Genomic DNA, 25,186 nt, shown 5'->3' with positions numbered 1-25,186 from the left:
TTAAACTCCATCCTTGAAATCAGTAATCAAATGAACATTACCATTCCTGGAAAGAGATATCAGTCAATCACCTGAAGACTATAATTACTATCCATGTGACCTCCTTGAACAAAAAACAAACAAAAAAAAAACCACTTCTCCCTGATTACTATTCCCCCAAAAGTGTTGCCTTTCCCTACTCAAATGTAAGCTTCTTGAGGCCAGAGACTGTTTTCCTTGGTTGTATTTAACACAGTGTCTGAACATACTAAGTGCTTACTAAATACTTTTTCATCCATTCATTCATCCCCACATTTTTTTTTTGTGGGGATTTTGTGGGGATTTGTTTTGATGCTGGATGATGGGTGACGATTATCTTACAGAGACCATTTATAAAGGTAGGTCAGAGTTCCTAGCATTAAAGGATCACTGGACCAAAGACTTAAAGTGAGAAGGGAATTTAGAGATCCTCTAGTCATAGGATGATAGGATCGTACATTGAGAGTTGAAAGGCACCGCAGAGGCCGTCCGCTTCATCCTGTAAATGAAAAAAATTGTTGTCTGGAGAAATTCGGTGACTTATCCAAGATCACATAGATAATCATATGAAGAGACAGCTTCTGAACCCAGATGCTCTGGTTCCAAATATAACAGGGATCTTCATCAGTGGAAGGAATAGTCATAGATAAAATTTTGGATTCTCATAGTTAAAATATAATATATATGCATAATATTTTAAAAGAGAAAAAATTATAGATTCTGTTCCCACTAGAAGGCTAGGTCCTTGAGAAAAGGGAACATTTCACTCAAAATTATATCCCCAGTACCGAGTATAGTGCCTGGCAAATAGTAAATGCTTAATGAATATTTGTTAGCTGATTAATAATAAGAGTAATTGGCCTAACCTCACCAATTAATTGGGGGGCCAATTGAATTTTTATTTCATTACTTCTTTGCACTAAGTCATATCTGGGTAGCTACACTATAGTGATAGTAAGAGACTTCCAAGAGACCCTCTGACCAGTGAGATCATGGCAGGTAGACCAATATAGTCAAGCTTTCCCATGATAATTTACAAAACAAGTTGGCCAACAAACTAAGCACTAATACAGGAATATTTCAATAAAAATTAGCCAATTATAATCTGGATATTAAACAGACACAGAGGCTCTCATCTAGTTTAGCTACCCAAGTATTTTGGTGTAAGTCTTTCTACCAAGCATCTCCTCTCAGACAATCCTAGTATACAGTCACATTATAAGGAATAAGGCCTGATTTTAAAAATTATTCCCTAATTATCCCTTATATTCTCACCCACTATAATTTAAGGTTCCTAATTCTAGGCCCAAAACTCCCCCCACAGAGACATATTACCTCTGTCTCCCAGGGTCCTTACAGAAAACCAACTATCTAGAATGAGAGCAGCACAGTAGAATACATTACAGTGCATGCCTTTTGTTTAGTTTAAGACCAGTAGGAGAGGCTTGGGTCCACTTTCCAAATCCTCGCTCCAGTGTGTAGTCTGCCAAATTGTGCACACAGACATGACAGGGGATTGTAAAATGCACCAGACACAATGTGGCTAATGTACCAGGGGTTCCCTGTTAAGGAACTCCAGGGAGAGATAGGAAGAGAATGCAGATCTCTGAATTTGAATAGGGTACTGTGGAAAGGAGTACCTTGTTAGGTGAGAATCTACCTCCTCTCCTTTTTTTCCCTTTAAAGAGGAGGAAGAAGGGGAAGAGGAGGAAGAGGAGAGGAGGAGGAAGAAAGGAAGGAGGAAGAGGAGGAAGAAGAGGAAGAGGAGGAGGACAAGAAGAAGGAAGAGGAGGGGAGAAAGAGGAGGAGGAGGAGGAGGAAGAGGAGGAAGAGGAGGAGGAGGAGGAGGAGGAGGAGGAGGAGGAGGAGGAGGAGGAGGAGAAGAAGAAGAAGAAGAAGAAGAAGAAGAAGAAGAAGAAGAAGAAGAAGAAGAAGAAGAAGAAGAAGAAGAAGAAGAAGAAGAAGAAGAAGAAGAAGAAGAAGAAGAAGAAGAAGAAGAAGAAGAAGAAGAAGAAGAAGAAGGAGAAGGAGAAGGAGAAGGAGAAGGAGAAGGAGAAGGAGAAGGAGAAGGAGAAGGAGAAGGAGAAGGAGAAGGAGAAGGAGAAGGAGAAGAAGAAGGAGAAGGAGAAGAAGAAGAAGAAGAAGAAGAAGAAGAAGAAGAAGAAGAAGAAGAAGAAGAAGAAGAAGAAGAAGAAGAAGAAGAAGAAGAAGAAGAAGAAGAAGAAGAAGAAGAAGAAGAAGAAGAAGAAGAAGAAGGAGAAGGAGAAGGAGAAGGAGAAGGAGAAGGAGAAGGAGAAGGAGAAGGAGAAGGAGAAGGAGAAGGAGAAGGAGAAGGAGAAGGAGAAGGAGAAGGAGAAGGAGAAGGAGAAGGAGAAGAAGAAGAAGAAGAAGAAGAAGAAGAAGAAGAAGAAGAAGAAGAAGAAGAAGAAGAAGAAGAAGAAGAAGAAGAAGAAGAAGAAGAAGAAGAAGAAGAAGAAGAAGAAGAAGAAGAAGAAGAAGAAAAGGAGGAGGAAGGGGAAGGGAAAAGGAAGAAGGATGATGAACTCTGGTCCTATCCCTAGAAAAGCCTTTTAAAAGCCATTCAGAGAGTATTCCTTTATACAATGAATGATTGAAATATGAACCATGGTGCCAAAATCAGCAAGATGGGCAAATGATGTGCATTCATCTCAGGAGGAGCCTTTCAGAAAGAACAGGGGCTCTGAAAACGGACACTAACTCCCATTCTGAGATGACAGTCATAAAATACAAGTTAATTTGTGTTTCACAAGATAATGTTAAGGACAGATGTTCATGGAATTTACCCCTGACCCAGCTGTAAGCCCATGAATTACCATCACTCCAGGGACATAGTAATGCCCTGGTCAAAATCCTAACAGAGAAAAGTCCTTCTCTGACAGGGGTTGGACAAAAAAAAAAAGAGCATCTAATAGAATTATGCACTTCTTAAACTTGTAAAGTCCCTTAAGAGGCCATCAATTCTAGCCCCTTCTTTGTATCAACAGATCCCAAAAATACTGAGTTAATTATCTAAGGCCCTAGAATGTGTGTCCCCTGGCTCCCAGGTCAGCATTCTTTCTTGTGTCACACAATAGGGGAGAAGAAAATGCCACAAGACTTGGTGTCTGAGGACCCGAGTTCCACTGATGCATCTGCTGGGCTGTGTGACCCTAGGCAAGTCAGAACTTTGCTGTGCCCTGGCTTCCTCATCTAGAACATGAGGATAATAATGCATGTACTATTTGTGATGAGTATTGTTTTAAAAATAAATGAAAGAATGTTGTAAACCATTAAGGGCTAAATAGTTATTTTAGTCACCATTTTTAAGATGAACCCATTAAGATTTACTGTATTCTTGGTTTCTCTTTGCCATTGTCTTTGTAAAGAAGATAGTCAAATCCAACTCAATGATTTATCCGTGCTCTTTTCTGTGATCTCACCAAGAAGGTAGGCAAAAGCTTACTGCTGCTCAAAAGGAAAATCTCATTCAATCATGCTACCAAATTCAGAAATGTAGGAATGATTAGAAAACATATTCCAAGAGGAAATTATAAATAAACTGGTTGCTTTGGAATACACCATAGTTCAAGTGTCCTCCTTTTCATTTAAAAAAAAAAGATTGGGTATCCCTAACTCACCCAGCCAATTCCTGTAACTCACTGTTGAGAAGCAAAGAAGTTTTAGCCTTCTCCATTTTCAACTTGGACCTCCTCAGAAAGCTTGGTGGGTCACCCCACTTCACCCCCAGTGATACCCCTCTTGGCACCAATCTGGTGCCAGACAGTGCAGATACATTGATCAGCCTCGGCATATAGTGTCTCAGAAACCCTGGGCTCAAGCAAATCACTCCAGGCATCCAGCTTCATACCTAGTGTCTCCTGATAGTCCTGATAATAACTCCTTTATTATTATCCATTCTTAGCAATGAAATTGTGAGATTTGGGGATAATAATTAAATAAGAAGATCTAAGATCCACCCAAACCAAAACCAAACCCACTATTTAAATTTTGCATATTGTTTATTCTGTTGTTGTTGTTTGTAGAAGACAGGAAGGATGGAGGATTTAGTGTGATATTTTTGTGTATTGGGGAAGTGGTCCAGTATAGTGGTGAAAGCAGCAGACTTAGAATAAGGATGATCTGGGTTCAATCCCCCCTCAGACAATTGCTAGCTCAAGTGACTTCTCCTCTCTGACCTCAATTTACTCATCTATAAAATAGGGATGACAATAATAGTACCTTTGTCAAGTGACTGTTTTAAGGGTCATATATGTAAAGAACTTCACAAACTTTTAAGTGACATAAACATAACATCTTGTTATCTTGAAAGAAATTCTTTTTTAAGGAAATGTCAGTGGTATGGGGAGAACAGGAACAATTTAGAGTTTTGTTCAGGGAATGTCAGGATTCAGGTGCTTCACCACAAACCCCTAGTCTGTCAAGCCTCAAATACTAAAGAGGACTCCTTGTTCTCAGTTTCAGGCTCAGGAAAGACGGGCCAAAATGAAGGCTAATGATGAGAAGCAAGTTCAACTGAAACCAATCCAAAACTTTGGGAACTTTTCCAAGAAGTTGATTGATTTGGGCATGTAGGTTCTGGGAGTTCCTACTTCCTCTCATCAAGTTTATCCCACTGCTAGCTACTTTTCTGAAGGTGGAACATGAACTTTATCAAAATGTTGAAAACCATTAAAAAAAATTCAGAATGCCAGTTAAGTCCAAGGTCTATTGATTTCTCCATTTCTTATTCATTTGAGGGGTCATCCTAGAAACATAAGCTAAAGTCAGGATCCTGAATATATAAAATCATTATCAGAAGAGTCCAGAAATCTTAATATTATCCGGCAATTCACCCATGTGGTTCCCCCCGCCCATGGTTTTGGTTTTTAAAGAAAAAATAAATAAGAAACAATCCATCCCCAGTTATACTTTTTGCTTCTCAAGTACTTCCTCTGAATGTGAACTGACATAACTGATATTTCAAAAATGAGACAAGACAGACAGAAAATTAATTAGGGATACAATTTACTCAGAAATATTGTAGCAATACATTGGTCAACAGCACGTAGTCTGGCTTTTTTTTTTCTGGATTAAACCCCTCTCTAGTATTGCTCTCTGAGGTGTGTTATCAAAAACAGAAAAAGTGAAAACATGAAAATGTAAGATAATATTCTGAAGAATAAGCTGACTCATCGTCACCATGAACTTTATATTTTTTTAAAAAACCCTTTGCATTATCTAGAAACACCTTAGCATGTTAACACAATATACAGAACGATGAAATGACATTTCTCTGAGGAAGGAATATGGTCAAATGTGTCAATACAGCTCCATGATTTAAGACTCAGTTGTTGGGGTGTTGCTGTGTTGGGTTTTTTTTTTTCAAAGAATGTAAAGAATTTGAACTCCCTGTTCTCAAGGTGAAAGGGCATTTACTCAAATCTACTCATGAAGAAAAGAGGTGGCAAGTCCTGAGACATTGTGACTATGACAAAATTTACCAAGTTTAATATGGCAAAAGGTGAGATTGTTCCTTTGGTGCTTCAAAAGTAATGGAAAACAACATTGTAGATGGTCAGTTAGGAGCCAGTGAGATCTCCTTTTGCATCTCAGCAATTCTCTACTCCTTTATTTCAACATTGACTTCTAGGTTTAAAATATTTAAGAAAGCAGAGAGGTGATTAACATAGATTTTTAAATGTGCACCATAGTTACACATTCTGTCAACAGAGTAAAAGGGAAATATACAGCGTTACAAAATGCTTATTTCATGTCTCGCAAACATTCCAATAAATCCTTCGCTGCGGTGTTATCCCATTCAACAGTAGAAAAGCAAAACAGAAATGAAACCCAAGAGCCAGCCCAGTTCATTTACATCTTAAACATTACCACATCTGCTGCAGAGTCTCATCCTGTGGGTTGCAGGCAGGGAAAGGTCCCATTTTCTCCTGTGGGAACTTTGCCTCCCTGGGTCCCACAGGGATTTAACAACAAAAACAAAAGAAAAAAACAAAAAAACAACACACTGAGCACGTCAAGGGAACTCAAGCTTGGTGGGTACGACAGATAGCCGTAAGAGTTGCCTCAACCCCAAAATTAACTCTTCTGGGACAAACTCAGACCCCCACATCCAACCAAACGATTCCCCGGAGGAATAGGTCGTCAGTGTGGAGGGTTCAGACGACCTCCTTGTGGATCTGACTTACATCTCTTTTTTTTTTCTTTTTTCTTTTTCAAAAAGCTTCATATATTTAAACAAGCTACAACTACCACATTCTAGGAGAGCTTGGCCATCGCTTCGATGACATATTATCTCGTGGTTTCTTTAAATGTTGCAGCTTTTTTTTCCCCAACAGACTGTATTAAGGCAGTGACAACTAGCACAGAACACAAAGGGATCTAATAAATCAGCCAGGCTGCTCTCAGAAGGACTTGGGCCAATGAAGGCCTCGGTTGCTAACATGCACGTTGGTAGCTCCTACGCTGCTACCCACATGAGCACGGGGGCCGCAGGAGGAGCGAGTGAAAAGACAGATGCCGCTGTACCCATGGAAGCTATTTAATAAATATCATCAAAAAACAAAATGGAAAATAAACCCTCTAGAGCACAACCACCTTAGGTCAACCGAATGTTTATCATCTAGTTTATTTAACCAAAAAATAGAGAGAGGGAAAAAAAATATTAAAACAAAGAAAAAGCCGTTCTTAACACTAGCAGTAAATAAATTTATACAACAATTCAGTCTGTATAATAGGATGAAATAAATCTACATCTCTTCTTATTTTGGTACTTTGAATTATACATACAAACAACAATTACAGGGACTTGTTCACAATGCATATAGGTCTGGAGAATGGCTATCTGAAAACCCTCGGTGGCAATATCGGAATGGTAACACTGATTGCCTGGAACTGAGTGTGTTTCTTCCTACCCGGAGGCCCACAGCCTGGAAGGAACCATCTGCCTATGCCTTGGTTTTTAATGGTATCAGCCAGCTGTGGCCACGGAGAGAAAACACAACTGGAGGTTTGTCCGTGTGAGCATTAGACCTAGTTTCTTCTTACTTCCGAACTTTTTTTTCTCTCCCCATATTCTTTATATTTCTCGGTGTCCTTCATGCCCTTCTTACAGCTACCCAGATGCAATAAAGTCTTCCTCAAATGTACAGTATTTCTTACAATATAAGTTATATGCAATGTTCAGCATTTTTTTTCACAGCACTAGAGACCCTGTTAAATAGGGAATATGAGTCTGAATGGCTTATTCACAAATGGGATCCAGCTTCAGTGGTTGAGAACATAGACACCACAGTGAGCTCCTTTTAAAAGTGACAAACATCACTTTGCTTTCTGCCTTCAAATAACATATCTCCATCATTTTTAGGCTTCATGATACTGCTCCTGCAAAAATGCAAGTATAAAGGGGAGGGAGGGGAAATCTCACTTTGAGACCTTTAAGCATTGAACAGGGAAGTCTAACCCATGGCAGTGACCATGCTGGAAGGGTGGTGAGGTCCGAAAGAGAGGCTGGATGGTGGGTGCATCGGTGTTGGAGTAGTCAGCATGTGACTGGAGTGGCTAAAAGGTGAAATATGACTGAGAGAAGACATGTGTCTGGAGAGGGCGGCCGGATTAAACGAGCTGCTCTTGGGGAAGTCCTCCAGGCTGTCGTGAACCTTTTTGCATTTTTTGGATTTGCTAGACATTTTTCGGTTTCTGGTCTGGATGCCTTCCTTCTTCATAGTCAGGGGTCTGTTAATCTAAACAAAGATCAATTATATATATTTTTTTGCTTTCACGCTGGCTCCAAAAAGGGCCAAAGGCTTTCATACATCATCACTACCACCACCATCATCAGATCGCCTCATGTTATCAACCTCTCGGTTTTGGGGCTTCCCCCTCCTTCCTTCCCAACCTCTCGCCCTCCCCCTTTCTGCAGGCTTCCCTGAAAGCCTAGACATCAGATGGAAACTGGAAGGGTATAGGATTCCTTTATCATTTCCAGGGACCAAGAGTTGTAAGTGACTATGCACGGGGAACTAGAGTTAATCGGTCAGTTTCGTCAGTTATTATTTTAGAGAAATCTCTCCAGGGAACTCCGTCATTCCAAAAGACCTCATTTTAGGAACCCAATAGCTTCGTGTCTATGGCAGTTTTCCCCTCTTAATTCTTCTCTTGGATATTTCACCTAATGCCGTTTTGCTTGCTTGTTGATCAAAACAAAAATATAATTTAAGACTTCAAAAGATAAATCCAATCTCACTCACTCTGAGCCAACTTGGCAGGTGCTAATCAAGAAAATTAGCCTTGGAAACTTGGGTATCAAACCATTCTTGACTCATATGGGGCTAGTTTCTGACCTTTTCAGGATGAGTCTTACACTAAAATGTCCATTTGGAACATATATTCGGGTTGTTTTCAGTTCCACAGCCCTTTCAGAAAGGAATTGCTTTCTTCACACTTTCTCCCAAATCTGAAACCATTACAAGCTATTAATTTGGCCCCAGTGTAGCCACTTCTTTTAGGGCAAGGATCTACTACCTAATAATCAGTCAACAATCCAGTGATCTATCGGTAAATAAGAAATGCTTCAAAAAGTTTTTTGCTAGATACCGAAATAATCCCAGTCTAGAGATGAAAGGTCAAACATGGCCAAGTGTTGAAAGTCTTGAGCAAAGAAAGATAAACCTGTTTCTGCTCTCACTCTAGCCTACTTGGGGGTCCCTACACTTTAGCCTCAGAGCCTATAATATAATCTCTTCTGAACTGACCTCATTTCTTCTTTAAAAGAGATTTGCCTGGAGAGGAGGGAAGGATATTTGTGTGACAGATATTTCCCACACCTAGTCAAGGTTAGATAGACCCAAATCATGGTCAGGCATATGCCTATTAAGATGGAGGGTCTGACCTTGGGCAAATCCCTTAGCATCTGTGGCTCTGCCCATTTTGCATTATTTCCAAGAAAAGGGAGATGAAGGAGACTAAGGGGTCAATGCCAGAGTCTGAACCTGAAGCTTCAAGAAACTCTGGTATCCCAAGAATCAGCTCAATCTGCTTAAATGTACCTTGGGACAGAAATAGCCCTTTCAATCCTGGTTCCTATGTGAGAAGAGAGATCTTCCAAAGCTTAATGCTTATGAGACTAGAAAATGGACACTGAGGAAAATAGCAACCAAATACCAAAGAGGTTCCTAGAGCTCTAGTACCATGTTAATTGATAGCAGCAAGAACAAAAATTCCCAAGAATAATCCTGAGCTAAGATAAGAGAGAGGGGTAGAGATCTGGATCAACCCACCAAAGCCCAGGAGTTGGCGGGAATCTGGAGGCAGAGGACACTGGGCTCATTTCCTCATTGCATGGGGAGGGCTAGGAGATTTGCAGCAACAGAAAGAAAAAGGCCACTCCCAAAATAAGACCTCAATGTTTTCTTTCATCAGCTTTCCTTTCAGGGTCAACCCTGAGGCTTCCAGAGATGACAGCAAACTCCTCCCTCTTCCACCACCTATCTCTGTTTCTAGTCAGGAAAGAATCTCAATGTACGGCAATTCCCATAGAGTACAATGTACAGGGGCATGTTTCTATATGCCGATATCTTGATATACAGGTAACAGGACATAGCCAGAATCTAAGTACAATATCTTGATCCCCAGATAACTACACCAGCCCAGATAACTAACTACAACACCTCCTTGATCCTGTGATGTAGATATGCAGATAGCTGAACATCTAGATAACTGGCAAGGAACTCCTCGTCTCTGCACAGATAGCTCCTGGGCAGGAGAAACCCCAAGACCATGAACATGAGAATCTACAACCACTAAGTAAACAAAACTCATAGACCAATAATGATCTTAGTATGGATTCCTACTATCCCGGCACTAAGGGAGGAAGCTATTCTTGCTCATCAACTCCATAGCTCTCACCACTGGGAGGTTGAGAATGCCATGCTAAGTAATTCTGTAAAGAATGCAGTGGAATGAGGGGACATCTAAGTGGCTCAATGGATAGAGAGCTAGGTCTAGAGTCAGGAGTTCAAATCTAGTCTCAGATACTTCTTTACTGTGTGACTCTGGACAAGTCACTTAACCCTGCCTGCCTCAGTTTCATCTGTAAAATGAGCCAGAGAAGGAAATGGCAAACCAGTCCAGTATCTTTGACTAGAAAACCCCAAATGTAGTCAGAATGAGTTGGACAGGACTGAAAACAACCAAACAACAAGAAGAAGATCCCTTTTAGTTCTGAATCTACGACCCAATGACTCATTTCTTCTATAGGAATTCTATACTTTTCTATCTTTACATTCTATACTATACATTTAACCAGTTGAAAAACTATGGGGTTAATTTTCCACAATTCTTACCACCTTAATCCTTATAAGGAAGAAGCATTTCTACAAATGTGAAATACCAGATTTGGAAGAAAGACCTTACAGATCATGTCATTCAAGCCTCTCATTAGGTCTGAACAGGTTAGTGACTGGTCCAAAGTTACATTACTAGAGGGAGAGCCAGAGGTGGAACCCAGATCTAACGTCTAAATTTTCCAAACTACTCTTTTTTAAAAATTCAATAACTTAAAAGAAAATAAAAAGGAAAGCAGATGATTTTCCCATGTCTCCTATTGGTCCTAATCCCACTAACTACAGACAAGAGCCTTCTAGACTTTTGAATCCAAACAGGTAAGTAGCAGATCATACAGCCAAACAGGGAACAAGAGCGAAACAAAAACTACTTCCCATGTCTGAGACAGAAGTGCCCATCTTATACCCAATACCCTGGCCATCTGATTTGGGGAGAAATGCCATTCCTAATTGGATGATTGCTTTTGTCAGATTCTATAGCTTGAAAGTATGCATACAGATACAGCAGAGATACATTTTTGTCCTCTGAATATCTCTTGGGAAGGGGGGGGGGGCCTGAAAACTCAGTCCTGCTATGCCCACTGTGGCCAAGAGGTCCCAGGATGACATCATCAACCCATCAAATGGGACTCCCAGTACCAAAGCCCTGCCCCAAGGCAGCATTCCCCCCAACTGAATCCCATGAAACTGGTATTCTATATGATATGAACAGAAGTTCCATAATAAAATCCCAGTTTTATTGATCCTTTCCTTTTCAAAATATTATGTTTTGTTTACCTATATAATTTCATACTTAAACTTCAAATTTTCCATCCTGAAAAGAAGCTTATTTCTCTCTCTTTTGCTCAAAAATTTCCTAGGTTCTTTTTTATCCGAAAGGCATTCTATAACCCCAGATTCCACAAGACGGCATTTAAGGGTTCCATCGATTTATTCCAAGCCAAACAGTGTCTCCCAGCCAAATCAGTTTAGGAAATGCTGCCCTGGGCAAATACCAAAGGAACAGGCCTAGCATTCCTAACAGAGTATTCTACAGGTCTTTGGTCTTCCTCTCCTTGCTTATACTAGGCAGGGATTGGTCCACGGGCAAATTGTGAAACAACTACTCATAAAATTTGGAGAACTGGAAGGGAGGGTAAAGCCCCTCTCCAAAGCTTTATACAGGAGGCCCTACCTCACCCACAAAGGACTACCCTCTTTCTTAAAGCCACCTCTAGTCCTGCCTTTGCCCCTTTCCTCCTTTCCTCCTTCCTTTTTATTCCATGTAAATCCCCAAAAGAAATGTACACCCCACCTCTGCCAACTCCGGAAGGCAGGAGCTCTTATCAGAGGTGTCAGTGATAAAGAAAGCAATCAATCTGCAAAAAACTGGCCTTCCCAGCAATTAATCACACATCTTTAGCTCTTCCTCAACCCAGTGGGCAACAGTACAAAATGGAGCTTCTTCTAGCTTACTTAAAACAAGTACCCATTCACAGTTGAATGCAATAGCAAATGGAAACCACACGAAGAGGGCAAAAATGGCAGCTTTTACAAAAGGGGTCTGAACATTCATGAAATTTCTTCCAAAAGGGAGAGTTATTTCTATTGAATCCAGTCAGCAGAGAGGACCACGAAGGCTATTGTGTTTTAGTCATCCTTCAGCAATTCCAGCAGGACCCAGGCAATTCTGCTGAAAAAGCTAGCAAGAAGGAGCTTCCTCTCCAAATCCCAGGTATTCTTGGGGGAGATGGAGATATTCCCAGAAAGGCCCTTAGGCAACAACAACAACAACAAAAATGTGCCTTTTTCCCTTCCCACCAGACTTGGCCAAGGTCAGAGTAGCCAAGAAGTTGGAGAGGGGAGGAATTAGGGAGGAGTAAAACGGCTTCCCTTTAGTCCAAAGCCTCTTTTAAAAGAGATTTCCCTTGGTGGTCCATGTACACATGCCACTAAGGTGAGGGTCATAGCCCTGGGGGAAAATATGACAGAGATTAAAAAAAAAAAAAGAAGAGGGGGGGTGGAATAATGGCAAATGTAGGAAGGGCCCATTCCAAATTGTGATAAATAAAAACAGCCAACTCCGGGTAGGAAAAAAAAGAAAAGTGGGAAGGTTTATTATAATTATTAGGAATCTCTCTCGTGGTGCTTATTATTCCGTCAATAATATATAAGAGAAATCTCTTGAGTTTTTGTTTTGCTGAGCATAGATATGTTCCTATTGCTGCTTTCCTCGGGGTTTCTATGCATGTGTAAGCTAGTTAGAACAAAGACAGCAGATGAAATCTCTGAGACATTTCACTTCATGTCTCCTAGAAGGAGCCCATTTAAAATTCTCAGCACAGGTTTAGCCATGTCTTCTACCAGCACCTCTCCACCACAATCTCTGACCCAACCGCCTGTTCCCTTCACTCCCTAGTAACAGAATCTTTCCCCTTGGTTTTAGGAATTGAAGCACTATGCATTCATTATTTCTCTTTCTCACCTCTGCTTTGACAAAAACAACAACAACAACAACAACTGCCAACACATTTGGTAAACAGGGGAACATAAAAAAAAAAATGCTGACTTTTTTGTTTTCCAAGGAGAATATTTTTTCTTGAAAAACCAGACCAGGCACAGTTAGCGTATCACATTGCGACATTGCATGTTATGTTTTCCAAAGCAGGTTAAGTGGATAATGTTGTTCTGTGTGTCTAAATCTTTCCCAACTTGGCACTGTTATGGCTAAACTATATTGTTACTGATAGATACAAGGTGCCTTATTTTAATACTGGAAAAAAAATGCTCCAAGGTGATGTCCTGGTCCATTCTTTACAGCTTGGGATATTTCAAATATCTATGATGCTGTCCATATGGGCACTCCTACCGATGCAGTTCACAGTCCCTTCACATCTCAGCAGACGGTATTCATGAGTTGGCGTGGCCTCCCCAAAAATTGCTACCTAGTGACCACCCTCCTCTGAATGTAGATTTTAGCCAAACAGAAGTGAGCTGAGGCCAGGACCCTTGCCCACATAAAGTCAGTTCCATTAAACAGGAAGTCAGAAGGGAAACAAGAAAGCTTAGACTGGAGACTCAGGGCTGCCTACTAGGTTCTCGGAGGCTACGATCACACTTACATTGTGCAGCTTGTAGTAGAGCCCACAGGCATTACACACAGGATCTCCATTGGCATTTCTTCTCCACAGGGTAGTAGTAGTGGTCTGACAGTTTGCACAGGACGTACCAGCTCTTCTGGCTGCAGACTGGGGGTGGAGAGGGGTGGGTAGAGGGAAGAGGGTAAAATATGTTTTCATAACTACATAGTAAGACTTAAAAAAAAAACAAAGAAATCATCATTGAAATCAAAACTAGCAAGTGGCCCACATGAAAGTGATGAAGCTCCCCAAAATCTGCTTAAACAAACCTAAGCAGAGATAATTTGTACACATTAGAGTCTTACTATTTTGACTTTTAACTTCATGTGGCAGAGACCGTAAATTGGGGTGAAGGGGAGGGTTTGGAAGGGTAACTTTACAAGAGATAGAAAAAGCTATCCTTCCCACTCTGGATAGCCATTCTCCTCCAAACACCCCTAGAATGCACCAGGAAATTGTCTTTTGGTGGCCCCTGGATCACTACTCTCCTCCACACACTCCTAGAATGCACTAGGAAATTGCTTTTTTGGTGCCCCCCCCATTGCCAGGCTCCTCCAGACACCCCTAGAATGTATTAGGAAATTGCTTTTCTGGACCTAAGGGCCATTGAATGAAGTTTCACATTCCCCCCTGGCTAATAGTTCCACTTCTTAGGTCCTGGTCTATAGAGCTGATTCCACAACAAAGTTTCCCACTAAAAACATTATAAACATAAAAGTATAAACAAATGCTATTAAGCAAATGGGCTCACTCACAAGGGAAACCCAAGGCTACAATTTCTGTGGCAAATAGATGGTTCAGTGGCTAGAGAGGCAGTCCTAGAGATGGGAGGTCCTGGGTTAAAATCTAGCCTCAGACACTTTCTAGCTGTGTGACCCAAGTCACTTGATCCTAATTGCCTAGCCCTTCCATATACTCTTCTGCCTTGGAACCAAAATTGATCATCACTTATAAGATAGAGGGTAAGGATTTAAAAAATAATTCTGCCAAGCTCTAGATATATAGAATAAAGGAAGAGGAATGTTTTTGTTTTTTTTTATTTCTAGGTAACTAGAAAGACAGCAAAAACACCAGAGGCAAGTAGTCTATAGGAGGGTATTGATGTATCTAGCTACAAATGGCACATTTTCTATAACTCAGACATCCTTCAGTTACTTGTCAGTAAGACTTCAGAATATTCTGAGACCACTGTGTAACTCATGCAGCCTCTGTTTTCCAACTTTACTCCTTGATGCCTGTGAGTGATGACCCACTCTTTCACCATTCAATTGGTTTCAAGCCAATGACACTAACTAAAAACAAGGAAATTTGTTACTCAATAAAAAAACATTAGGTCCTCTTCAGTCAAATGACTCGATTTTCTTTCCTCTTCCGCCAGTCTTCCCACATTTCTCCCCTTTTCTCCTTCCTCCCAAGCCCTAACCCCATCCTCAAAAACCCTGACACGTCCCTAGATGTGCCGATACATTTGGTAAATCAATGGAGCCATTCCATAGAGCAGTACAGCATCAGAGGCAGTGCTATCTTATTCATCTGTATCTAAGGACATATTTGTAACACATGTAGCACAGAGACTGAAATATAGTAGGTACCTGATAAATGCTTGTTCCCTTCCCTGGATTCCCTGGTTATATCATTACATTTATTTTCCTTTAAAAGGATAGAGTGACTCATTTCCTAGGTTCAAATCTGGCCTTAGGCATTTCCCAGCTGTGTGACCCTGAGCAAGTCACTGAACCTTGTTTGTCTCAGTTTCCTCATCTGTAAAGTGAGCTGGAGAAGGGCATATCAAACCATTCCAGTATCTTTGCCAAGAAAACCCCAAATGGGGTCCCAAAGACTTGGAAGTGACTTAAAAAAAATGACTGAATACCACCACCAAAAGGATTCTTATTTCCACCATTTTTAAAGTTCCTAAAAACTCTTTATTTTCTTTTTCATTTCCTAACTCCTTGGTAGTACTGGAAAGGGCCATTTTCTGTTGGTGGCAAAGAAATTTTATTTTTTTAATATTTCATAACTTTCTGCACCTTTAAAAGAAGTTGTGGGGAAATGGAATAATCAACTAATACATTTAGGAAAAAAAGCACTATATTTAATAACTCCTTCACCACCACGAGTCTCCCAAATAAACGGCAGAACTAAAACATGGAACATAGCCATTTAACAAGTGGATCGTGTTCTAGGAAAATCAGCTATGACTCTAACAACCAGAAAGTGAAACTAGAAAATGGCCCTCTCAACATCATATCAAGAGAAAATTTAGGCTGAACCCATTAAATTGCCAAAAAATGGATAAACCAATAGCTATTTTGACAGTGTTCCTTTTGAAGTCACTAAATTGTTCTGCATGTGGACACCTGATTCTTTAATTCCTAAATATAAGCCCCATGATTTTGAGAAACCTGAGTCTGCTCCCTAGACAACACTGATCTCCAAGTTAGGGGTCTCAAAAAATCTCATCTTTGAGAACCTGGGCAATCTGTTGCTAGCCAAGTTGTATGATTATCACATCTGATGACATTGACTGAATTCTGCTCACCTTGGAGTCTTTTAAAACTGTTACCTCATAAGGGACTAAGAGTTAACAGTGAAATTCCTAAGAAATCATTTCATATATACTCTTTTTTAAAAGTTACTAAATGAATAAAAATATGATTTTTCATCATTATTACACATTTCCTTTGGTTATTTAAAAAATAATTCCCATAAGTTATTATTCCATTTATGATCTCTGACTTTCCCAGGCCAAAAAGTTTGGCTATTATGTATTGTTCTGAGTGTAAATATTATATTTCATAATTGCATAATGCTAGCTCAAAAAAATACAATACAAAACAAACTTTAAGTCCAAACCAAGACTAAATTGGATAATGGCAAGAATACAAACATACTAAAAAAATGCCTTCTGTCTTACAGGCTTGGCACTAACTTTACACTAATTTTACACTAACAGGCTCTGCGTAGGTGCCGAATCTCTTTTAAAAGTCAGAGTATTCAGTCTACCCAAACCAAATTCATATTCCAAGTAGTTCAATCACTTTCCCATTGTAAGAAATTTTGAAAACTGATCCCACTAAGGAAAAAAAAAGCAATGATTCTCGCTTCAGTGATTAGTTATGTTCTTTGTATTCAGTTATTTAATGGTAGATAAGTATCTTTCAGAAGAGCCCTGTTATAAGTAAGGTTATATTTCTCTAAATATTAAATGATCAAGAGGTGGGGAATAGCAAGTTAGGGACAAATAGTTGTTATATATGTATATCTATAGTTATATACAAATATATGTCCATATATACACATATACATACACATACATTTGGGGAAAAGGGATATATAAGGAAAGAGAGTAAAAAAAACAGGTTCCATGGGTCTAGTAATTAAAATGTGACTCAAAGATAAGCAAAGTCTGAATAGGTTTCAGCTGTATTTCATTTCTATGGAAATGAATTTCTCCAGAAAGAATGATTAAGAAAGGAATGACAGATCAAAATATAACAGCAATTGAATTTTAAAATGAAAATGAATTATTACTCAGAGTTCCGGTGCTTTTGGGGGGGGGAAGGTAAGTCAAGGCAGAATGATAAAATATCTTTTCAATCTGCAGTCTGTACAGGCAATAAGTCAGGCCCCCATCACACATACACACATCTTGTTTTCTTTTCTTCCCCCCCCTCACTTTTTGCACTGTAAAGCTATTAAAACATCTTATGACAAGGGGGTTTTCTTTCTTTTTTTTTTAAGACAAAGGCCAGGTTTGAGGTGATTCAGAGCATTCTTTTGTGGTGTGATCACCCTCATTTTACACTAACACCTCCAGCTGTTTTTTTCAAATCCTTCTAGTTCTGATCCGTTCAAACATCTTAATGTTTGGGTTGGGGAAACAGAGCTGTTGTTTATGAGTTATCTCCAGTGCTCAGATATCCGGCAGCTTTTTCCTAGGAAGTTAGGTTTGCACATAAGAGAAAGGAAAAAAAAAAACCCTGTATGTGGGGGGTTGAGGGAGCTGAAGGGAAGACTGACAGAGAAGAGAAAAAAGCATGGAGATCTATGACTTGCCAAAAAATCAAAGTCCTGTGAGCACTTCCATACCTAGAAAGTTTTTCCTTCTAAAGAGGATGTGAAAAGTGTTGGTTGATGGAAAGTGCAACTACTTCTTTAAAAAAGACTACAGAGGCCATTTTTTCCTTAGAATTTGGTGGATGCTAATTCATCTATTGATCTGCAAGGGGAAATTCCCCCTCCTCCCTTTCTGAGTCTTTAGTACGTAATAAATGTCATCACTACCACAAAAAGAAAGAGAAAAAAACAATCCCTTTTCTAGCTACTTTTGTGCGGTTCAAGTTTTCATTTGCTAAACATACTTCATCTTTGCTACACTGATCTCTTCAATCTTGTGCCCTATCCAAAGTCATGACTACAAGCAAACTTTCCATAGATATTTATGGAGTCATGTGTCCCAGTTCCAGCATTCCCAAATTGAGAGCACGGACAAATCACTTAAACTATACGATCCTCTGTCTCCTTAGAGGCAAGTATTTTGTAAGCCTGAAAAGGTTACAGAAATGAAAACTATTATTATTAATTAGTGGTAGAAAGGAGATTGGCAGAGGTCTACTTTTTCTGGAACAGTAATAACGAGCAAGAAGTTTTTATTAAAGCCACTGAGTTATTGGTATGTCATATAGAAAACGAACCAGAATATTAAAGGTCTATCTAGATAGCTTCGTTTTTTTCCAGCTCATGAAAAGGAAAAAAATAATAAAAACTTCTTCCAGATGAATTTCTATAGTAAGGAATCTTCAATTCCTAATCCCCAAAAGGAAGAAAAGATGATTTGGGCCTGATGGCTGGTTGATTATCCAACTAACAGGCAAATAGACTTTGAATTTATAATACATTATTGCCATGATTAAGTATTGTCTTTGGGATTTGTGCCTTTGAACTACCTACTATTCCTTCAGTAACTAAACCCCTTAGGAAGAGGTCTGCCTTACAACAAATTCTTTTCTATAAGGAAAAGTATTATATTGAGCTTCCAATATATTTTTTAATCATCCATTTTGGTCCCGTAAAAGCAATGGTCCTAATAAGGCACAGACCCAAGATTTAGTAGCCTGGCAAACACATTCTTAATAAGTCTGATATGAGGACTGAGGAAGAGAAATAAAAGGGGCAAAAGCCCCTCTCCTGAGCAATCTCACATGCTGTCCTGCCAATTTCCTGCAAAAACCTCCTCTTCCTGAAGAGAGGAAATTAAAAACACAGAAAGGTTAGTGTTTGGATCAGTGCTTCTCAAGAACTTACCAGCCTTCGCTTGGGCTTAATGAGGGGTCGGTTCTGTCCATTCATTTTGTGGTAGAGCCCACAGGCATTACACAGGTAGTGACCAGTACCATCTCTCCTCCATAATGGGGTTGAGGTCGCCCCACAGTTTACACACTCCCTGCCTTCTGGAAACAAGATCACACATAAGTCACTTATGGAAAACACACATGAAGGCTAAGTAAACTAAGTATAGGTTGTGAAGGGAAAATTGGAAAAAGGAAGGATTTTCCTCCCTCCTTTTTTAAGAGGGAATTTTCCCCCACTCTCGTTGATATTATCTGTCCTTTCCTTATATAACTCCTATTTCACTCACACATACAAACGATCCTCAAACAAAAATTATATGTGGCTAAATAGCAACAGAACTTTGTGACTCTTTTAGGATTGAGGGCATTTGGGAACCGGATGGGAGAGGAGTCTTGACAAAGAGGAAAGCAGATTTCAGCTAAACTGTTTCTCTAAGAAAATTTCAAATCCAAAGAAAATGGAAAAGTTCAGCTGCAGTGTCTCAAAATAAAAGGAAGAGAAAAGAGGGTGACCTATTTCTAGTTCTTGTTTTCAGATCAGTATTTATATTTATACATATTGATTAGACAGCACATATTAGACAGGAGAAAGTATAAAGATGGATAATTGGATAATTAGATAACAGTAGTTTCAAATATTGGTGGATCAGTTGAAGGAACAGTTGAGAAAAGTTATCTGGGCCTTTGGATTCATATTCCAATTAAAACTGTAAACTGCCTTGGATAAGTGGCAGTAAATTAAAAGACTACCCCAACCCTAGTAATGTTATTTCTCGATAGACACTTACTTAGACTCAGTTTAAAAATAGCTAACGTTTAATTCAAAGCCTTACAGGAAAAGGGTAAACTTTGATTAAACAGGAGTTGATGAAGAAGTAAAAAGAAGAAAGGGGTACTCAGAGAGAAATTAGAAAGGAAGGATAAAAAAACCCTGGAGAACTTGTCCATAGAGCAAATTGCTAAAGGAGAAGAAGGGCCACAGAGTAACTGGTTAATTTTAGGCTAAATGGGCTTTGATGGTGCTGTTGTTGTTGTTTGTGGAAAACTAAGCCAAGCAAAGCCAAGTATTCATTGTTGACCCAATGAGGGCCAACAAAGACACCAGAACATGGAGACCTGTGTAATAGGAGAGTTTACAGACCGATTTCTTTCCAGCTAAGTTGCAACATGACCTTTTAAATTCTTTTTTAGGGGGACTACAACATTTTGCTCTCTTGGTGACTTTGGTGGATTTTCCTGCTGATTTCTCTCACCCCTTCTCTGTTGTTGACCTCTCTGACCCTATTCCTACTCCTGCCTAGAGTTCTTCCCATTCCCTTTGGGTGCCTGACCCTGGCAGTCAGTCACCTTATAGAACTGAGGACTAATCATCAGTGATCCTAAGTGTCTTCAAAGGTCAAGATGATTCAGCTTGAATTCTTTAGAACCTCCAAGGGCCAAGAGGTTTTGTTTCAAGAAAGAAATAAACAATTTTTTGGGGTGGGGAGTATTCACTAGGGAAACAAGAAGTAGAAGCTAAAGGGAAATTTAGGAAAACTAGATCCCTAAAAGAGGAGAAAGAATGATTTGGCTTCTGATCTTTGGAAACAACATAGTCCAAACATGAGAGAAAATGCAAATGTACCTGTGAGTATATTTCTATTGCTCACTTAAAATTCTAGTTCCAAATTGGTAGGAAAAGGAGCAAACATTTATAAAAAATTAGAACCACTTCTCTTTTTTTTTTAATAAACCTAAAAGAATCTTGTTGTTAAATGGTTTTTTGTTTGTTTGTTTGTCTTTTTTGTTTGTTTGTTTTGCCTTATTTAAGAGAGATTGGAGGTTGTTGGGTTTGTTGAGGACTTTATCTCTAAGCTTCTCTCTAGATCTAAAATTCCACACCCTGTTAAATCCAAGTTTTTGGTGGGGAAGGAAAATTATGGGGTTTCCTCCCCTCCAGGGTGTTAGATCCTAAGGTTTCTAAAGAGTTCATTGAGTAAATTCATAGGCATTTTATTTTAGGTCTTAAATCTAAAGGGAATGAGAAAATAAGTGTATAGAAAGAAATAAAAAAAAAGAAAGGATGGAAAAAGTTAGGGAATAAGGCTGGGAGCTGTCACAACCACCCTCTGTAAGTCCAGGGACCTTTCTGAGCCCACAACACAGCCAAGCCCCCTTTGGCTTTTTCTTTGGTCCCTCTCTGTACCATAAAGTCTTCAGGCACAGAAGGGGCTGCTACTTCTGTCTGAGCAGACAATCCTTCCACAAGTCGCCTCACTGAAGTAGGCACTCGAGGATATGACTATTGAGAAGCCCACTTAGTTTCTGGTCTTGCCACCTCCTCCTATCTCCAGTTTGAGCCCACCGTCAACTCAGCCCCCGAAGGTGCTGGGGCTCTCTGAATGCTGAAGAATTTCCTAGGCAGGACAGGGACATAAAAGAATCTCTGACATATTCAGTCTGTTTTACTTTACTTTCTGGGGAGAGGAAGGATGACAGCTTCCTTTTCAGGGGGAACTGCTGAGTGTTAAATGGGGGGAGCAGCTGATTACCTCTTCCAATACCACATTAAGCCCAGGTCTAGGCACTAGTGGGCAATTCATTCTCAATTCATTAGGAGTATGGGGTTTGTTGGGGTTTTTCTGGTTGCTATTGCTTATTTCAAGTCTGTGGGTTGCAAATTACCAACTTTTTTTTTTAATAGGTGATGAGACTCCCTTGGGCCTTCTTTTTCTTTTTCTTTTTTTCTCCTCTGTGTTTTTTTTTTCCTATGCTTTGGGCGAACGGCTTACAATGACACCTCCCTTGAGGTGTCAGAACCACAGAGCTTCAAGGCCTCTTGACATTCAACAGCTAGTTTCAAACATCTCTTAATTTTTGGTTTGGTTGCTCTGAGAGACCCAGAAGTCATCGACTCAAAATCAGACAGAGCTAGGAATGGGGCTGGAGCTGGAGATCAAGGGAACAACAGGCTGCTTTGCCCAGGAAGGGAGAAATTAGAAATGACCCCCTTACAAGACAGTTTATTCCCCCCTCCCCCCCACAAGGTGCATTTGTGCACAAACACCCCCGGCGTTAGCCAAAGCCACCCTAACCACAGCTTCAACCGTTCTTCTAAAACGCTGCAGCCCCTCTCTCTTTTCTCCTTCTTTAATAACTGCATTGACTTTGTGGAGACATTTTGAAAAATAAAACTAAAATTAAGATCCTTCCTCTCAATTGCCCACCTGCTTTAGCAGGTCTTCCCACCAAAGGTCCTTAAGAAACTACCTTTCTCAGCAGTGTCGTTCCTTTACACTCAGATGCCCCGGGGGTCTTAGGTTGGTTTTTTTGGTGACTGTGGTAATGGGGGAGGAGGGGAGGGTTCGAGAAGTAAAATAAATCAGGTTGAAATCGAACCAGGATACCAAAAAAAGTAGGTGTTCCTAGTTTTGGTTTATGTTAACCACAGCCTTCTTTTCTAGATATTCAGAGAGTCCTTAGAGAGGCAAGCACAAAATGGGGTGGGGGTGGGGAATAAAACAAGGAAAGGGAGACCAGGAAGGAAAGGAGTGCTTTGGGGAAATGTGAGGCTCTCTCCAGTCCCTTCCTCCAACTATCAGAACTAGCAAGGTACATTGGGGCATTTACTACGATAATTATCTATGGCTCCTTAATCCAAGAGTGTGGACTTCCATACCACCCTGCAAAATGCAGGAAGTTGAAGGGGTTACAAATCAGCACCTAAACTCAGCTCCTCTCCCTCAGGATCTCAGTGTGCTCCCAGTGTGCTCCCTCAAATTAGCTCCCTCCCCCTAAAAAGGGCCCTTTTCCCAAGTACAACAGGTCACTCTAGGACCCACTGGGTTCTCTTGTGTTTCTCTCCTTCTCTCTCTCTCTCTCTCTCTCTCTCTCTCTCTCTCTCTCTCTCTCTCTCTCTCTCTCTCTCTCGCTTTTTGTCTGTCTCCTCCATTTAGCCTCCCTCCCTCTTTCTCCCTCTCATCTACTTTCATGTACAGAACATGCAGGTCTGAGTTTTTTTGTCAGCCTAACCGCATCCGGACTCTATTAAAGTTCCTGGCTCGGGATAAACAATGCAACTGTCGCGTGCAGCAGTCTGAAAATAATTGGATTAGCTAAAACATATCAACTAAATAGAGACAGTCCTGCTCAGACAGTCGGAGTAAATGTCACCCTGGAAAAAGCCCTGAAAACTGATCTCATGGTTCCTGGGCTCCCAAGCCTCTACCTCCACAGTAAAGGGGGAGGAGGGGAACCACCAGGGGCCATGGAAACTCTGGTTTGAGGCTGCTCTTCTCACCCACACTAGGCAGTGGGATTTCACTTTTTCTTTTTGCAAAGAACCCACTCAGGTTGCAGAGTCAAGACATTTGGGCTGTGCTGAAGAACCAAAGGCAGTATATATCACTCACTTCCCAAAAAAAATCAATCAATAAGCAGAATTTGAAAAACCCTTTCTCCAAAATTCCTTTCTCTCGGATTCTAATCGCTTTGGTGGAAGACAAAATCGGTGAGGCTTTTATTTTATTACTTGGAGGCAAAAATCCCAGCTCAGTTGTTTATTTTTCCTTTTTTTCTAAATTTGGCTTTTGTTCAATCAGGTGGCTACACCAACAAAATAAATATTCTCGATTTCCAGATTAGACTTGATTTGTGTGAGAGAAAGAGAAAATGTATGAGAGGGTCACACCTGAAAAACCTTTACACATGCTTTTCTGTTCTCTTAGAGCTTGCATGTCAAATCCAAGGCATTTGCCTCTTACTGGATTGAGAGGACAGGGAGAGAAAAGGCACAGGAAGAGAATAAGAGATTATTAATAGGATTGGACTTTTTATTTCAAATTCAGCATCTTCTTCCTCAGGCTACGCTGATCATCCCCCTTTTTCTCTCATGTGGAGCTATGCCAGGCAAAGTTCTTTCTCCTATTTTAAGAACTTACTGTATATTTTCATTAGCCATCCCACCCCCAACCCTCAGAAAAAACAGTTAAAAGTTCTCTCTCCCTCTGTCATTGACTCAATCTCTCCTTTTTAAAACTGGGATGGAGGGGGTGGGGAAACAAACTCTGGACAGATAGTGCCAGGGGTCACAGGTTAATTCAGTGTTTTACATTTAAGAGATTTAATTTTCATATTAGACATTAAAGATTTATGTCTTACACTTCCATTAAGCCTTAAAAAGTGATTAGAGGTCATTCTCTGAATATATAAATTTTGATTTTTGGAGGACAGAAGTATTATTTCGGTTTGGGTTTTCTTCTTTCCCTAGCCATTGATTCCTTTCAAGAGCCTCAAAGTGGACGTGTTTTTCCCTTAGATTCTAACGACCAAAGGGATAAGATCGGACATGTTTCAAAACTAGTGCCTCGTTTGAAAGAATGGCAAGAATCAAAGCAATAATAAGTGGGGGGTCGGGGACCCCTCTCTGTCTTCCCCATGCCAGTTAGTGAGCCTTCTAATCACTTCCCTAAACTATGGGGAAAGTCCAGAAGATTAGCTCTCAGAGGAGAGAAAAGGGGAAGAGACAGAGTCCGGCAGAGACGGAAGACAGATCCTACCTGTGCTGGATCTTGCTTTTGGCCTCGACTTACATCCGAACCCTGTAGGCGATCCCCCCAGCAGGCTACTAGGAGGGAAGAGTCCAGAGCTATATTCGGGGACGTAGGGAGGATAAGTGGTGATGGGATGATGGGCAGAGGAGGAGGCTCCCCCAAGTGTAGCCATGCTGCCCCGGGAGTGAGACGACTCCAGCTTCATGGTGTCTGGAAGGGACACCTGGTATTTAATGCACTCCTTCTCATCCTGTCGAGCTGAACCGGCTGAGCCTGGTGTGGAAAGGGATGGGTCCGGGGAAACATCCTTAGGAGGGGTAGGCGGGAAGGTGAAGAGGTGCGGGCTAGAGTGACCACCCGACAGTGAAGAAGATGAGGCCGGTGGGTAGACTGAGAGGGGTCCTGGGGAGCCGTGATGGATGGAGGTCTTGGAAAAGGGGCTGAGGTTCCAGGGCGAAGCACTGTGGTGGCTCCCCAGGGCCTTGCCACCATCCAGCCAGGGCAGAGATCCGTGGAGAAGAGGAGGGCGGCAAACTTGGCTCCCTGCAGTGAAGGGGGTTGGGGAGTGGGGGGACAGGTGAAGAAAGAAAGGGGCAAAAAAGAGAAGTGGGATTGAAATCACACTGCTGCAATACAGTGGGTGACTCTAACACATCAGGGGTTCTCTGGAGTTTCCTTGACCTCTCTACAAAGAAGAGCAGTACAACCTATGATAATGGGGGTGAAAGCCAGGTGGGATTTCCTCCCATTCTTTGAATGGAACCTGGGAAATTGATTTTAATACTAAGAATCTTTTGAAAAGA

The 25,186-nt window shown here is 40.6% G+C and overlaps 1 protein-coding gene across 4 annotated transcripts in view; it reads right to left on the bottom strand.

Moving 5' to 3' along the window:
- Positions 1-5,026: 5,026 nt before the first annotated feature.
- The window catches only part of GATA3 (GATA binding protein 3), a 34,231-nt gene continuing 14,071 nt past the window's right edge, over positions 5,027-25,186 (bottom strand). For 2 of the 4 annotated variants that reach the window (XM_007503943.3, XM_001363291.4), the window contains exons 3-6: positions 24,390-24,926; positions 18,806-18,951; positions 13,481-13,606; positions 5,027-7,778 (exon numbers count right to left, since the gene is read on the bottom strand). In XM_007503943.3, coding sequence (XP_007504005.1) covers positions 7,494-7,778; positions 13,481-13,606; positions 18,806-18,951; positions 24,390-24,926 — 1,094 coding nt within the window. In that variant the 3' untranslated portion in view covers positions 5,027-7,493. The remainder of the gene's footprint in view (positions 7,779-13,480; positions 13,607-18,805; positions 18,952-24,389; positions 24,927-25,186) is intronic. The other 2 variants (XM_007503944.3, XM_056799437.1) reach the window with 1 other exon arrangement.

Source organism: Monodelphis domestica, chromosome 5, assembly GCF_027887165.1.
Source record: "Monodelphis domestica isolate mMonDom1 chromosome 5, mMonDom1.pri, whole genome shotgun sequence".
NCBI lineage: Eukaryota > Metazoa > Chordata > Mammalia > Didelphimorphia > Didelphidae > Monodelphis > Monodelphis domestica.
Note: the sequence above shows the minus strand (reverse complement) of the source record. Positions and strands in the feature narration are given on the sequence as shown.